Below are 14823 nucleotides of genomic sequence, written 5' to 3' on the forward strand. Positions count from 1 at the left end.
AAATACTAAAACAACAAGTTGTTAAAATGTTATTGATTATGGTGTTTCATTCTCTAATTTCAGTTTTATTTACGCATGATCCTAGGGCCGTTCCAAAACACCCCTGTCAAGTACATTTTATGAATTTACTAAGTAAATTTTGAGATGCAAATCCTATTTTTGGGCTACCAGAACGTAATGTTATTTTGCTGAGGAAACAGGAATACAAAAAATTAAGAACCACTAATTTACCATGTTTACTACTTAATATACCGGATGGTCCATTGGAATCTGAACACTTACTAACTCAATAATTACTGAAGGTTGAGTAATTGAAATTAATTCATATTTCGATATATTATAGTATAAACCATTAGTTACAAAATAGAGCAAATCTGAGCTCTTTATCTTACGTTCAAGTCGAGAAAAGAACACTTGAAAGGGATCGACAAATTTTCATTTGCCTACTCCAAGCAGTTGGGCGTCTCCAGGATAACTATCTACGCCGTTTTAATTTTATGCTATTTTTTGGTAAAAAGATACAGAAATTATAAATTTTATGAATACAAAACAATTTATTTACAACTTTTCAGTATAAAATATTTGTTTAAAAGTAATTATACATATGTATATTATCTGATAGGAACGACAAATGGTACGAAAAAACCCACAAAAGATAAAAATAATCAATGTTGATCTTCAAAAAACTACTTTACAAAATCATACATAGATAAATATGCAAATATATAGCAACTAAAATGTATTAATCACATTCATTGATGGGCTCCAACTTCTTTTTCACAACGAATTTGATATGATCCACAAGACTCATGTGTCGAGGTCCAAGAGCTATGATTTCTTTGAGGTGTCGACGCACAAACATGATCCATAAGTATGTTAAAGAAAGGGTACGAATGAAGACGATGATTCCAGCGACTCGGAATCGACCTATGATAGAAAATAATAATGACATAGGTTGGCATAATAAACAATGATATTATTTACTGAAAACTGGGAAATTATCTTTATTATTAGTACGTATAGTGAACATTTTATGTTATTACTTTATTACTATCTTTATTAAAGTAGTAGACAATAAATATTAATTCAATCTTGATAAGGAAGAAAAAATAGGTAAAAGAATAGGGTTGAGAACATACCTCTTTGCTTTTCTTCAAAAGATAATTCTGTTTGGTAGTGATTATCTTTACATTTCCCTTATTCATATATCAATAATAATCTTAATGTCTTAATAAAACCGAATCTATTGAACCAATGATAATTATCCTTTATTTTCTTTCAAAGAAAGACATGCATAATCCCTTATTGTCGTAAGAGGTAAGATCATTATCCGCAGAATATAGGATTACTGAGTCTAAACTAAATCCTTCCTAATTTTTAAATATTTATATAAAGTATATAAGGATTTACAAATATATGTTCGTATACCGGGTGGATCAAAAAAAAATCCTGAACCCTTTAAATCCTGAAATCTAGAGGTTGTACTGACGGATTTTAAAACTTTTGATGGGAGCTGATAGGTAAGAGACTTCTCTGTTGATCTTTCTTGTTATGTTTTGTTTTGTTATTTCACTACTACGGAGAAAGTGAATCGTGTTAAAGTTTATCACTTTGCTCCTTGCAAAAGAGGACATTTTCAAGCAGAACGGTCTGGACCATATGATGAAATGATCAATATATTGCATTTGGGGATGTTATTGAGGTGTTGCATTATATCAACCACAAAACACCCGGCTTCAATAATGAGTCTGAGATTTGTTGCATCAAATGACCACAACATACCATTGATTTTGTTCCTGGCAGTATACACACTCACAGTGGCCGACTACATCACCCATTTGAGATTTAAATTGATTCCATGCTTCCCTCCAAAAAAAATGTGGTTTCCAACAGGATGGATCACATGCACATACTGGGAATGTGACCCAGTCCTTTCTCCAGAATAACTTTTAGGACAAGACAATCTGCCGACCATATGCACTAGACTTGAACCTCTTTGACTTTGGGTGCATGTGGAGAATAATACCTGTGGCAAACTCCGGTCCAACACTGAGGCCCAGAATACCTCTGTCAATAAGATTTGGGACATTATTGAAAAGGAATTGGAGTAAAGTTGATGTTCTGGCTTCCGGCCCAGGTTGAAGGTCATCAATAAGGCTAATATAGATAATATTGACATCATTAGACTCATGAAGTACATAGTTATTGATTAAGTTTGGTATTCCCAATTGCAAAATAGTTTTGATACTCTAGGTATAATTATAACCAAAGTGGAGTGGGATGTGATGTGTTCATTTTCTATTAGATGAATTAGAAATAAAAGGTCTAAGAGGGCATAATCAAACTAAAAAAATATATATTAGTCACAATATGGTGTGGCCATAGACATAAAACACATAGAGTGAGGATGTGAAGAAGTAATTGACATCGTCAAAAAAAGAGGATATAGTTTACTAAAACGTTTAAATAGTAATAGTCAGGTAATTAAAAACATAGAGGGCACTTCAAATACCTTTATATTTTAAAATGTTTATTGTAAAAAAAGTTAAAAAAAAAAAAAATATGTATATAATCCTGCGGACGCCCCTGATTTATATATATAAATTCCCTGCTTAATAGATTTAATTAGTATGAATATTTGGTTTGATTCATGAGTTGAAACAAAAACATGTCCATTTATACTTCGAAAAATCTAAAAAAAAATTCTTAAAAAAAAGTAATCCACAAAAAATTAATTTTTGTCGTAAAAAATTTCAAAAATCCATAGTTATTTACTAAAAAATTCAGAAATTAAATTTCAAATATGGAAAAAACTTTCTTAAATCCATACTTACGCATAAAAAATTAAATTTTTTGAAAAAAAAGTTTCAAATAATTTTACCGAATAATAAAAAACAATATAAAAAACTTTCAAAAATCAACAGCTTTCAGCATAAATTTCTAGAAAATGACCAAATAGCACATTCAACTTTATCTCCTCTAATTCACAAATTCTTATTTATGACTTTAAAAGCCTACTGTTTGTTATAGTGTTCAATAAATAATAAATAACCTGAGAAAAGCACCCTCACGCAAACTGACAAATTTGATTCAACATTTATCTCTCATGTTATACAGTTATATAATATTCTTATATTATTATCTAGTGGAATTTATATCGAATTTCCTTAGCCCCAAACTTTTCATCGTTTTCTTTTTAAACTCTCTCACATATTGGATATCATTTTATATCCTATGTATGTGGGCTTATAAGTACATAAATATATAGGTATAAGAAGAACTTTTTCTATAATTTTGAACAGTTTTTCTGGCTATGGAAAATTCCAAGAGTGTTTTTATATTCATATTTATCTCTTCTTTTTAACCTTCTTTTTCGGAACTTTACATTGCTTAATAATTAAAGATTCCATGAAAATTAAGAGTTAAAATGATGAATGCTGGGTACTCCCGTTAGTTTCTAATATATTTATATTATTTACTATAATGGCGTTAAATAAATGAACTCAGTTTTGCAGTATCACCAACTATTCTTGAATTGTGCAAAGTTTCAATCCCTTTATGTTATGCCTATTTATACAAATTATGTATATAAATGCTACTATTTAACATTCATTTTTTTAATGTAGTAAAAATTATTTCTATTACTTTTTGGCAGTGCTTTTGTGGAATTTTTCATATACTTGAAAAATATATATTTAAATACATACAAGACAATAAATTGCAAACATGGTAATGTCAACATTATAACAATATTTACGATTGCAATTTTTCTCAAAAAGAAAAGAAAAAAGAAAGCAAACTGGGTCAATTCCGTCTTTTGAATGAAGAAAAGTTCCCAATTTCAATTATTTATGGAATGGTAAGCAATTCGTGATATGTAGAAATAAATAATCTTAAACTCATTAGATATGTTCCTCAAAATCATAGTTGCAGAAAAAAGAAGTCCAATATGTTTAATGGATTAAAAAAAAATAATAATAAAGTTCCATTAATGCTCATCTCCTTGGCAATCAAAACAGTGCTTATATAAAGTCCGAGAAAAAGTAATTACGTATTTCCCGCATTTAAAAAAAACAACTAATTATACATTGTTCATTATTCGTCACAGGCAGGAGTATATTCTACAAATGATTTTTGTACTTTATTGCACTTGGCCAGTTCAGTCGTGAATTATCGTGCGTCGAGTTTGGAGATCTCAAAGGAAGATATTCCCCGTATTTTACTATTTTACTATCTGAAAGGGAAAACACGACGAAAACGACTAAGAAAATAACGAGGTATTTAGGTTATTTCTGTTCGTGTTGCACAACAGTGGTTCGAGCGATTTCGTTTTGGTGTAGTGGAGGTGAATGATGCACCACGTACTGGGAGGCCTGTAGTGGATAAAATCATGGGAAATATCATGTTAGCAGTCGTAGCATCACCCAGGAGCTAAACCATTGATCATAAAACGTTTTTGAACCATTTGAAGAAGGCTGGATACAAAAAGAAACGTAATGTCGGGGTGTTTACGAGCTGACACAAAAAATAATCTCATGGACAAAAATTTCCATCTGTGAATTATTGCTGAATTGAAACAAAATCGATACATTTTTTAAGCGAATTTTGACAGACGATAAAAAATGTAACACTAAAATGGATATCATCCGACAGAGATTGTGTTCGAAAGCCAAATGAGCGGCCCAGACTGTGGCCAAGCCAGGATTAACTGCCAGAAAGTTGATGCTTTGGGTTTGGTGATATTGGGAGGGAATAATCTACTATTAACTGCTTCCTTATAGACAAACGCTCTATTCTACCATCTACTGTGAATAACTAGACGGTTTGAAGCTGGCGATCGATCAAAAGCGGCCAGCATTGTTGAATAGGATAGGAATCGTGTTTCATCAAGACAATGCCAGTCCGCACACATCTTTAATGAATGTCCAGAAGCTCCGGGAGCTTAGATAGTAAGTTATTTACATCAACAATACAGTCTGGACCTGACACTAAGCCACTACTTCCTGTTCATATCGTTCCCGTCTATGGCCAACACACTTGTGAGTACTAATTTAGCCTCAATAGAGGCCTGTGGAAATTGGTTGTCCAAGTTTTTGCCAATAGGGACAAGAAGTTCTACGAGGAAGGCATTATTATGTTGAATTCTCGTGGGCTTATCCAACAGAACGGGGCATCCTTGGCTTAAATCGGATGATTGTAACACTTCTTATAAAGCATTGAAAGGAAGCGACAAATATGAAATTACTTTCTGCCTAACCTATTATTATGTTCATATAAGATCTTATCGAATCCCAATGAGAGAGAAATAGATAACGTGCATCAAAAGTTAGGGCCGATTAAACTTATCCTTCAAATACCAAAAAATATATGACTATGAAACATTTTGATCTTTTTATAATGTAAATGAAGTTATTATTTTTATAAAGCACACCATTATTCTTAATTCCATGAATTTCTTCTCTATAGTTTAATTTTTTGAAAGAAGGATTTAACCTTTATATGGTTAAAATCTAAAAAAACCAAAGATATAGCTTGAAAAATTCGAAATCATAGTTTTTTTTTTTTTTTGTATACAAAAATTTTAAAAAAATTACTCAATAAGCTTTGTTAATTTTATTTTGCTTTTTAATGATCTGCCTATTATTACTTAAATTAACGATATGTTGCTTATTAAATATTACTCAAAATGCCAATTTCTTCATCTTTAAGGCTTCAAAACTCAGAATTGGATTCAGTAACAGATCAAAAATGTCATTTCTGAGTAGGCATTGACGGGGAAATACATCAGTGAATAAGTCCCGGGTCTAGATAGGAAAACAACATTTTTTTGCTAAAATTCATTTTTATTCATCATTATAATTATTCCAACGTTTCTCTAGCTTTTCGATACCATGGGTGTAGAACGATTTATCGAGACCTTCAAAATATGGTTCAGTTGCGACAATCACTTCCTCATCTGAGCCAAATCTCTTTCCACGGAGCATCTTTTTGAGTTTTGCGAAGAGCCAGTAGTTGCTGGGGGCAGTAGCTGTTCGAAATCCAGTTTGACCAATTTTGCGACTGCTTTTATTGACTTGTGACTTGGTGCATTGTCTTGGTGAGAGAACACTTCTTCTTCTTCTAATGCGGTTTTTTCTGGGTAATTTCATCCTTCAAACGATCCAACAAACTGATATTATAGGCGCTGTTGATTGTTTTTCCATGTTCCAAGTAGTCAATGAATAAAATTCTATCCGAATCCCAAAATACAGAGGCCGTGACCTTCCCAGCCGATGTTTGAGTCTTTGGACGTCTTTCTCCGTCTACACATAACTCAGAAGAATGCTGTTTTGATTCTGGAGTGAAGTTGTGAATCCATGTTTCATCCATTGTGATGTACCGACGCAAAAACTCCTTCTTATATTGTGTGAACATCTCCAAACAGTTCTTTGAATAATCTTCTCGTTGTTACTTTGATACTGGGGTGAGTAAACGTGGCACTCATTTGAAGAACAGCCATTTCATACCCAAATGTTCGTGTATGATGGTTCAAACACTACCTTTTGATAACTTCAGAGTGCCAGCTATCTCTTGCAACTTGCCTTTGCGATTGCCAATGATGATTTTCAGGATTTTTTCAATGGTTTCCGGAATAACCCCCTCATTTGGCCCACCAGTGCGTTCAACATCATCGGTGTCCGTACGACGCGTTTGAAATCGGCAAACCATCGCTTGATGGTTGTTTTCGACGGGGCAGAGTCCGGATAACATTTTTCAAGTCAAACTTGGGTTTGAACGATGTTTTTTTCCTGTAAAAAGGCAATGATAATTCAACACACGAAATTGATTTGAATCTATCGTTTTTAAGAATAACAAAAGTAGCGTCACTTAAACCCCTGTAACTCGTCAAATGATAAACTAAACATCATGAAATTTTGAAAATAACCTTTTTAATGTTTGTACTCCCGAAAAATATTTTGCTCTTTCGTTAGTGGCACCAATTAGTAGTTAGGCCCGTGACTTATTGTCCGATGTGTTAGTTCTTTGGCATGTTGGACATTGTCTTCTTGATGGAGGCTATCAGAGAATTCCTGATGGCTTGATATGTCTAGTTTGTTTTAGATTCACGTAGCATCATACAAAATAATACATAGTCAAAAGAACACCCCTCCCCCCAACCCCCAATTCTTATTCCAAATTATATTTTCTAAATTTGGCATTTATGAAACAAAAACCATTCTCTTATAATTGCCAAATAAGCCCCTCCCCCCAAAGCCCCTGCAAATGCCCCCGATTACGTCACCATAATATAATTAAATAATAATTGCAAATACATTATAGGCCCACTGCTGAGATTACCATTCTATGTAAAGGTAGAAAAAGTTTGAATAAATAACCCATTTTTAGATTAGAAAAGGAAAAACAGTTTTTACGTTTGCTTTTTTCTACTTTTTGTTCATTCTTTCACAAATAACTGTTGTGAGAACATCTCCCTGTTATAAGGGATCTATAATTTGCCGTCTATCTATGTGCAATATAGTAAATATTATTAGTGAAATGTTTTAAAAAATATAAACTTTTTTTACTAACTCTCCTCTCCCTAATGGTTCTTTGAAATCTTAAAGATTCTCATACCTAGAGACGAAACACATCATATAATTTCCTCCAAACTCATAACAGCTTATTTTCAAAAAAAAAAAAAATCAATATTGCCATATTTCTTGCTCCCACCCTGTCCTTGTGCTTACCCATATTCCCAGCCCTAATTATATATATTTTGTTTCTTATTCCTTGTAGGTTTTGGTTCAGTAATAATCAAATGTCAATAGACACACTTGATAGACTTTTTAATTTGTATTGTCTTCTTTTTATAATTCATTATATTTATGATATAATAGAAAAAAGAAATACTTTTTACTAATATAAAACTTTTTGTATTATATAATTATATCATTTCTTTAGGAAAATAAAATAAAATTAGAAATAAGTCATTATTAATCATTTTCTAATTAAATGAAGGAGCAAATAACGTCATACATAGAATTAAAATAATAATCGATAAATGTAATTACAGAAATGATGCTGTTGTTAATATAGGTTATGACTGTACGTATGCTGCTCTCATCAAAGATATCTTTCACCCAGCAGAAAAATATGCGTTCTGAACAAAAGCTGGAACTGAGATATTAAACTTTCAATATTTGGGTGACTATATTTTTGCTATTATTGAAGCTTGGAGATTAAAATTTTAATATCAACATTAGCATAATCTAGACACTGGATGGGGGTCTGATACTGTTAGAAGTGGCCAATTGCTTGGGATGTTTCTGGAATATTATGTCAGGTTCATTGGAAAGAACCTTAGTTCCCCTTTTACAGTACGTGGGTATGGACACACCTCTGAGTTTGAATCCCCTAAATAAATTGCAGAATGAATCCTTTAGTTAGAGGGGGTTCAGCAACAATAGGAGATTATCATTTGAGATGTAGGAGCCTTCCCATCTTAATTCTCGATTTCAAGGGGAGACGGAACAAATGGAAGGTTAACAACCGATTCTATTTTTTGTCAACTTGGGAAAATGATTTAAAATACAATTAGGGACACATTGACGATGGCAAAGTAACACAAGTTAGGCATCAATTAATAAATGGTGCTGCAGTAGACTGAGGATTTAAAATTTAAACGGGAATCCTAAAACAGTATTTGGGAAACCTTCTTATGAACAAAAGTGGCTCTGATATCAAATGGCTATATCTTTTCTCTACACTAAAAAATTAGCAGCTGAAAATATATCTGCATTTTCATTACCATGGAGATTGAAAATTTAGAGCACCTCTACTTCCTATGTCTGTGGTATTAATTATGAGAGTGGAGGAGATGTTACAGAAAAAATGGAACTGTAGAATCAAAAAGCGTGATTTGCCATTGTCAATAGTGTAAAGTAACACAGAAAAAATTGGTACTCTTTGCCCTACCCTAGGTAATATGAGACACCCTAATATACACTGTACTATTCAATCTACAATAACATTGTTTTGACAAATGTTTGTAAATTATATGCTCTTCCTGTCATATTGCATTCAAGATAATTGTGCCCCTCATGTGAAGAAAGTATGTATTGATACTTTTATTTTAAATTGCAAATTATAGTGGATTAAATTTGTTGATGTGCAGGACTGAAATGTACCAGACTGAGACTGGACATGAATGCAGTCTTCAGTCCTAAATAAGGACCAACAAAACACTAATTTTCTCTAGATTGTGGGCTTGCCATTAATAAAATTTTTAAATATACACATAAATAATTTTTTTTTGTATAAAAATAACAGTTAAATATAAAAAAGGCCATTATGATACTGCAATGAATATATTTTGAAAAAAAAAGAATACATTTAAAATTAAATATTTTCTAAAAAAGTGAAAATGCTAAAAAAATAAAAGTAAGAAAAAGGCCTTATATTTATGTTTCTCTAAGCCCCGCTGACGTTAAAGGCGGACCTGGATACTAATAGAAAATTCAGCGCCAAATTAAAAAAAAAAAAAAAAAGATTATCAACCTCGTGTGATAAAAAGAAATCATTTCTCTATCAGCGAATATAAAGAGAAAAAATAGTCTAAGTTGAGTCATAAAATCTATAAATTTTTTTAATATTACTTTTTAGTTATAATTAATTAAATATATATATGGAATAAATTATGTAATTTAATCATAAAAAAATGCATATTCAAACAAAAGGAGCATAACATTAAATTAATCTTAATAATTGAAAAAAATATTTCTATAATTTTTAAAATTTGATGTAGGGATTAAATTTGATGTTTAAGATTTTGAACAATCTATAACTGATACTGAAAAACCAATCAAAGAGGGGAAAAAAATAATAACTCTTTATATTGAGTGTTAACTCTTTCTCTGGAATTCTTGTAAAGCGTAGTAAAAGTGGGATTTCAGCAGAGGGCGATTTTATTGATTGAACATCAAATTTATGTCGGCTTGCAAACATTTAGATGAACCACCCTTTACAACCCACGATTTATAAAATGCGTCTCATTCCTTTGGATCTACATTCTATGGCCACTATTTTTCAGTTTCTTCATAAAATATTCAATCTGATTATTTGCAATTATTTATCTATCTTGGTAATGCTTTATTTAGGATTTATTTAGATATTTACCATTTTTAATCGAAGTTTAGTAAATTTTAATAAACTTTCCTGCTTAAAAGTCGTTCCTTTTGATGTTTTGGATTCTTTTTTTTTAATGTGAAAAAATGTAATATTTTGCTATTATTTTATATCGTACACACAACTTCATCAAAACTCATGAGTACTAATTTGATTCTATAATTTGGATAAGCTATGAATATTTCATGGAAATATTCATACCGAAAACAAAAATTTCATGTTTGCACTTTAAAAAGAACAAATTATATCTTGTTGAAACCCTAAACTCATGATGTTAAGATTATTTTAAAATAAAGATTACTTTTTTTTCAATGTATTACATATTTATAAAAGCATTTTAGGTTTTAAATTGATATTTACGTGTGCAAAATGATACAAAATTGAAAAAACGTAATTAATAAAATTGTTCAACTGTTTATCGTGTAATTAAATACGTTTTATCTTTGAGATCTCTTTTTTATTCAATTCAATAACTGCATTATATAAAGGATGTTCACTAACGAGGGGTTAATATATCGTTAAATTTACTGAAGGTATCTAAGTAGATATTCTTTTATTATGATAATAATTATTGACTCATGAATGGAACTCCCTACCTAGTAAATTCAATTTACTGCTTGACATGTCATTGTACATATCTTGTCTATTCATGATTAACCATTAGTTTCCTCTAGCTATTTAATTAATGAAATTACCTGTCATCGAAAGGAATGAAAGGAAAACAAAGTATCCACAAAATATTTCAAAACCATAAAACACCAACCAAGGTAGGAATAACCTTTGAATATCCAAATACACTCCAAGGACGAGTATTCCTATGGTTATTAGAGCAAGTACCAGAAATAATATATCCATGCAGTGGTTAAAATTGGCATCTGGAGATCTGGTAAATTATAAATGATTATTATTTTGAATTTTTTCAAAAGCCTCACGGATAAACTTACACCAGTTCTTTCTCTTGCTCTGACGTTGAGATTGGATTCAAGAGAGATGTCTCATTAAAAATGGTTCCATTGGACGTTGTTGTTGTAATATTTAATCTATAAGGAATAGCTTTCTGACGTTATTTAATACAAAATTTATCTTACAACTAACTACAATATATACAATATTATATATTGTGATGCTAATTGATAGTATTTTAAGCATGTTAAAAAAACGGGAAATCAACTTGGTAACCCTCACAATTTGAAAAATGTTTTCGAGGAGTGCAGTTTATCTGTCATGACGTTTCATTGGATCATCTACAAGCAGCTGTGGCGAGGTTAAGGGAGAGAAGGAAATAATAATTTTACTTTGAGTCCAACAAAGACTTACATTTTTTTCTCTGCAAAATCCTCGAGGTCTTTTATGAGTACACACAAATGATCAATCCGATTTTGTATCTATTAATGATAGCTTGTATATTTTAGAAAAGGATGTTCGCATGTCAGGAATTAAATAATAATGATAGCAACAAGGAAAAAGAAAATTCCCTCTTCAGATTGATATTTAAAAAAGAAAAGAAAAAAAAAAAAGCAGCTAAAAAATGAAACCGATTTGAATATATCGTCAAAACATACTTTTTTATTTTCCAAAGCTGTTACGATTGGTATTTAGTTCTCGAGAAAGAAACAGCAAAGTATAAATGATATTTTGGCCGGAAGTTATGAGTATAAATCTTTCTTGGACAATGTGTTGAATTGAGACCGATTAATTCCACCTTAAATGTCCTTCTTATATACGGAGTGGGGTTTGTGTTTATTTCTATCCTCTCATGGCTGCTTGCAGCTTATCTAATAAAACGCTATGACCACTAATTCTTAAATATAGTTTTTTTCTCATTACAAACATAATAAAATTATGCACACTGCTGATTATATATACCCGTATTTAACCTTCATAAATAATATATGTAGAATATAAAACGTGTCAGGTGACGTCAGCATTGTTGATTTTGGCCATTTTTTGAGCCTAAATAACCACTTTTATAACAATATAAACCCATAAATATTAAGGAAAATAGTCAACTATTCGATGTCAAAATGGGACCAACAAATAAAACAACTTAAACCTTACTGGCAATTAATGTTTGTTTCTATATTTATAATAGTTCCTAAAATGTATTAAAAATATGTTATTACATCGTCTTACAATATTATTTCCATAATGTACACAATAAATGAACTATTATAGTGCAAAGAATAAGATATATTTCGATAGTTATACTACTTTTCTCATCCTTAATCGATTCTATAAATTTACAAATCAATCCCATTTTAGAGACTTTCAGTTCATGTTATTACTTTGATTCAATTCAAATATCCAGGATTTTCTTTGGGGTCAAGTAGTATTCAATACATGGTCTTTTTTTTATTCGTACAGTCATTTGATAAAGTTTCATCAAAATTGATTGGAAATTTGTTCATTGCATCTAACAAAAATATCAACCAAAAACACCCAAGATGGCATCGCCTTCAACTTTGAAACCATTTATGATGTCTGCAAGAACGCTTGATAGCTATTTTTAAAGGATGATTTGACGATCATTAGTGAAATTTATTTCTTACATATTCATTTTATAATGTCTACTTGCCTCATTTCGAACAATTAAAAGTAATACTTAGAATAAAACAAGTGTTATAATTATATGCGTAGTAAAAAAGAATCCATTATTATTCCATTAGATGGCTTTAGTAATGTGTTTCTTTCGCGCAGTATAAGTGCAATCCCTTTATACTAGATGACATTACAAAGATAAAATTTTGTAATAAAAACATTATAAATTAGTTTTACGATTGTGAGGCTCATTATTATTTTTTATTATTGATATTTATTTAATATATATTACAATATACACCTATTCAATATTATTAAAAAAATTATGTACTTCCCATAAAAAAATTACAGAGTGTGAATCTACACTTACATAAATATATTAAAATATGTAATATGTTCATCAATACATAATATGTACAAGTACTTCGTATATTTTATTTGCGCCTGCTAAACTCATAAGTAGTACATACCTACAAATGTTTTATAAACCCAGGAAAAACAACGCCTTGTGGGATGATTGATGTGATTTCTCACCCTCCCCCACGCGCTCGTATAGAGACGAGTAGAATAATGTAAAATTATAATAATAATGATTCATGATGCATAAATAATAATCTTTGGACTAATTTTCCAATCCCTACTAGCACGGTTTGATCATTTAGTTTTTCTGCATATATTATCCCCTGAACTTGCATAGGATAAACTCTATCTTTAGAGCCTCCTCCATATTTACTGTCGTCGAGACCAGCCAGTTGGAAGGACTCAACCTCTTGTTATAATGGAGCCAGATCTCAGCCTCTACTACACTCACCACAGGGGCGATACCAGTCCAAAAATAAAGAGGTGGAATGAAGTCTCAATTATAATTCCACAAAAATGACACATCCGCTCCTCTGGAGTATCTAGACTCTTGTTGGTAAAGATAGACGATGTTGCTCATCTATAACTAAACCATTTTTGCTTTGTGTTGGAAAAATGATTTTAGAATATCACGCGCAGACCATTCTAGACCAAGCCTCTCCATTCTTGTCCTCACGTCGTTGACTGTTGAATACAGCCCTTCTATTTATATTTTTTTTTCAATTTTATTTATTACTTGAAATATTTTATGATTTAAATAAATACACAATAAAAACTTATTTAAAGTAATTCATAATATTGATTAGATGTTGACAAATTTCAAAAAATATGAGTAGGTGTATATAACTTGTTTATAAAGATGGATATTAAATTCTTCTAATTTTTTAATTACACACCGAAGAAGAATGGAATCGGAGGCCCGTTTGACACATGGCTCCCAGGCTGTGAGAAACTTTTTCGAGCTCTCCATAAAAGTATAAAGTCCTTCAAATCCACTTCCTCCTGGCAGAGGAATTGACAAGCTAAATATAAGTCCACCTCCTTGTCAAAATCATCTCTACTTCTAAAGTCCTGGGTTAAAACTTAATGATTCGTTAGGACCGAGAAGGGGAAGCACGGAATTGAAAATACCGGCCCATGATGATCCCATGTCTCACCAATACGGTCCGCAATTTTTTGGTCACTGAAAGGAGTATGGCCCCATACATACTCTTTCCAAAAAGTTGTATTTAGTAACTTCTATAAACTTTTCTTTAATTCTTTTAGCCCAGAAATCTTCACAGTCAAGGAGTCTTTTGATCCAGGAGAAGTTTACTGTTTTCCACAAAGACTTAATGTCTAGAAATACAAGTCCCCAGCCGTTTGTCGGAGTATTAACTTTATCTTTTGATATGTACGCCCTCGAATGCTTCCAAGATAGATCGGTTCTAATCTTATATACTTCATCGCACAGTTCGCCTGAGAATGGGACGTACCTCATTTGATGAAAAACTTTTGGAAGGACGTTAATGTTCCATTCTAAAATTGCTTCGTATCTAGAGAGGGGAGTGGGGGATCCTATAAATCATGATACTTCTTTGAAGCATATTCATTACTTTATTTTCGTTCTTGCTTTTAGCCTCATGGTTGGACAAAGCAACTTCAATTCCAAGTAGAGAGGTTGACGTAACGAACGCAAAGTTACTAATGTGTGGCCTCAGGAATTCTTCCAAGTTCGACAAAATTTCTATCTCCCCAAGATTAATCATAAGTTATCACTAT

At 31.4% G+C, this 14823-nt stretch overlaps 1 protein-coding gene across 1 annotated transcript in view; it reads right to left on the reverse strand.

Annotated features, from left to right (window-relative positions):
- Window positions 1-527: 527 nt before the first annotated feature.
- Window positions 528-14823, reverse strand: part of LOC121120448 (uncharacterized) — a 44652-nt gene continuing 30356 nt past the window's right edge. Inside the window, exons 3-5 of the mRNA XM_040715327.2 lie at window positions 11109-11204; window positions 10860-11047; window positions 528-927 (exon numbers count right to left, since the gene is read on the reverse strand). Coding sequence (XP_040571261.2) covers window positions 743-927; window positions 10860-11047; window positions 11109-11204 — 469 coding nt within the window. The 3' untranslated portion in view covers window positions 528-742. The remainder of the gene's footprint in view (window positions 928-10859; window positions 11048-11108; window positions 11205-14823) is intronic.

This window comes from Lepeophtheirus salmonis, chromosome 1 (genome assembly GCF_016086655.4).
Source record: "Lepeophtheirus salmonis chromosome 1, UVic_Lsal_1.4, whole genome shotgun sequence".
In the NCBI taxonomy this organism is placed as follows: Eukaryota; Metazoa; Arthropoda; class Copepoda; order Siphonostomatoida; family Caligidae; genus Lepeophtheirus; species Lepeophtheirus salmonis.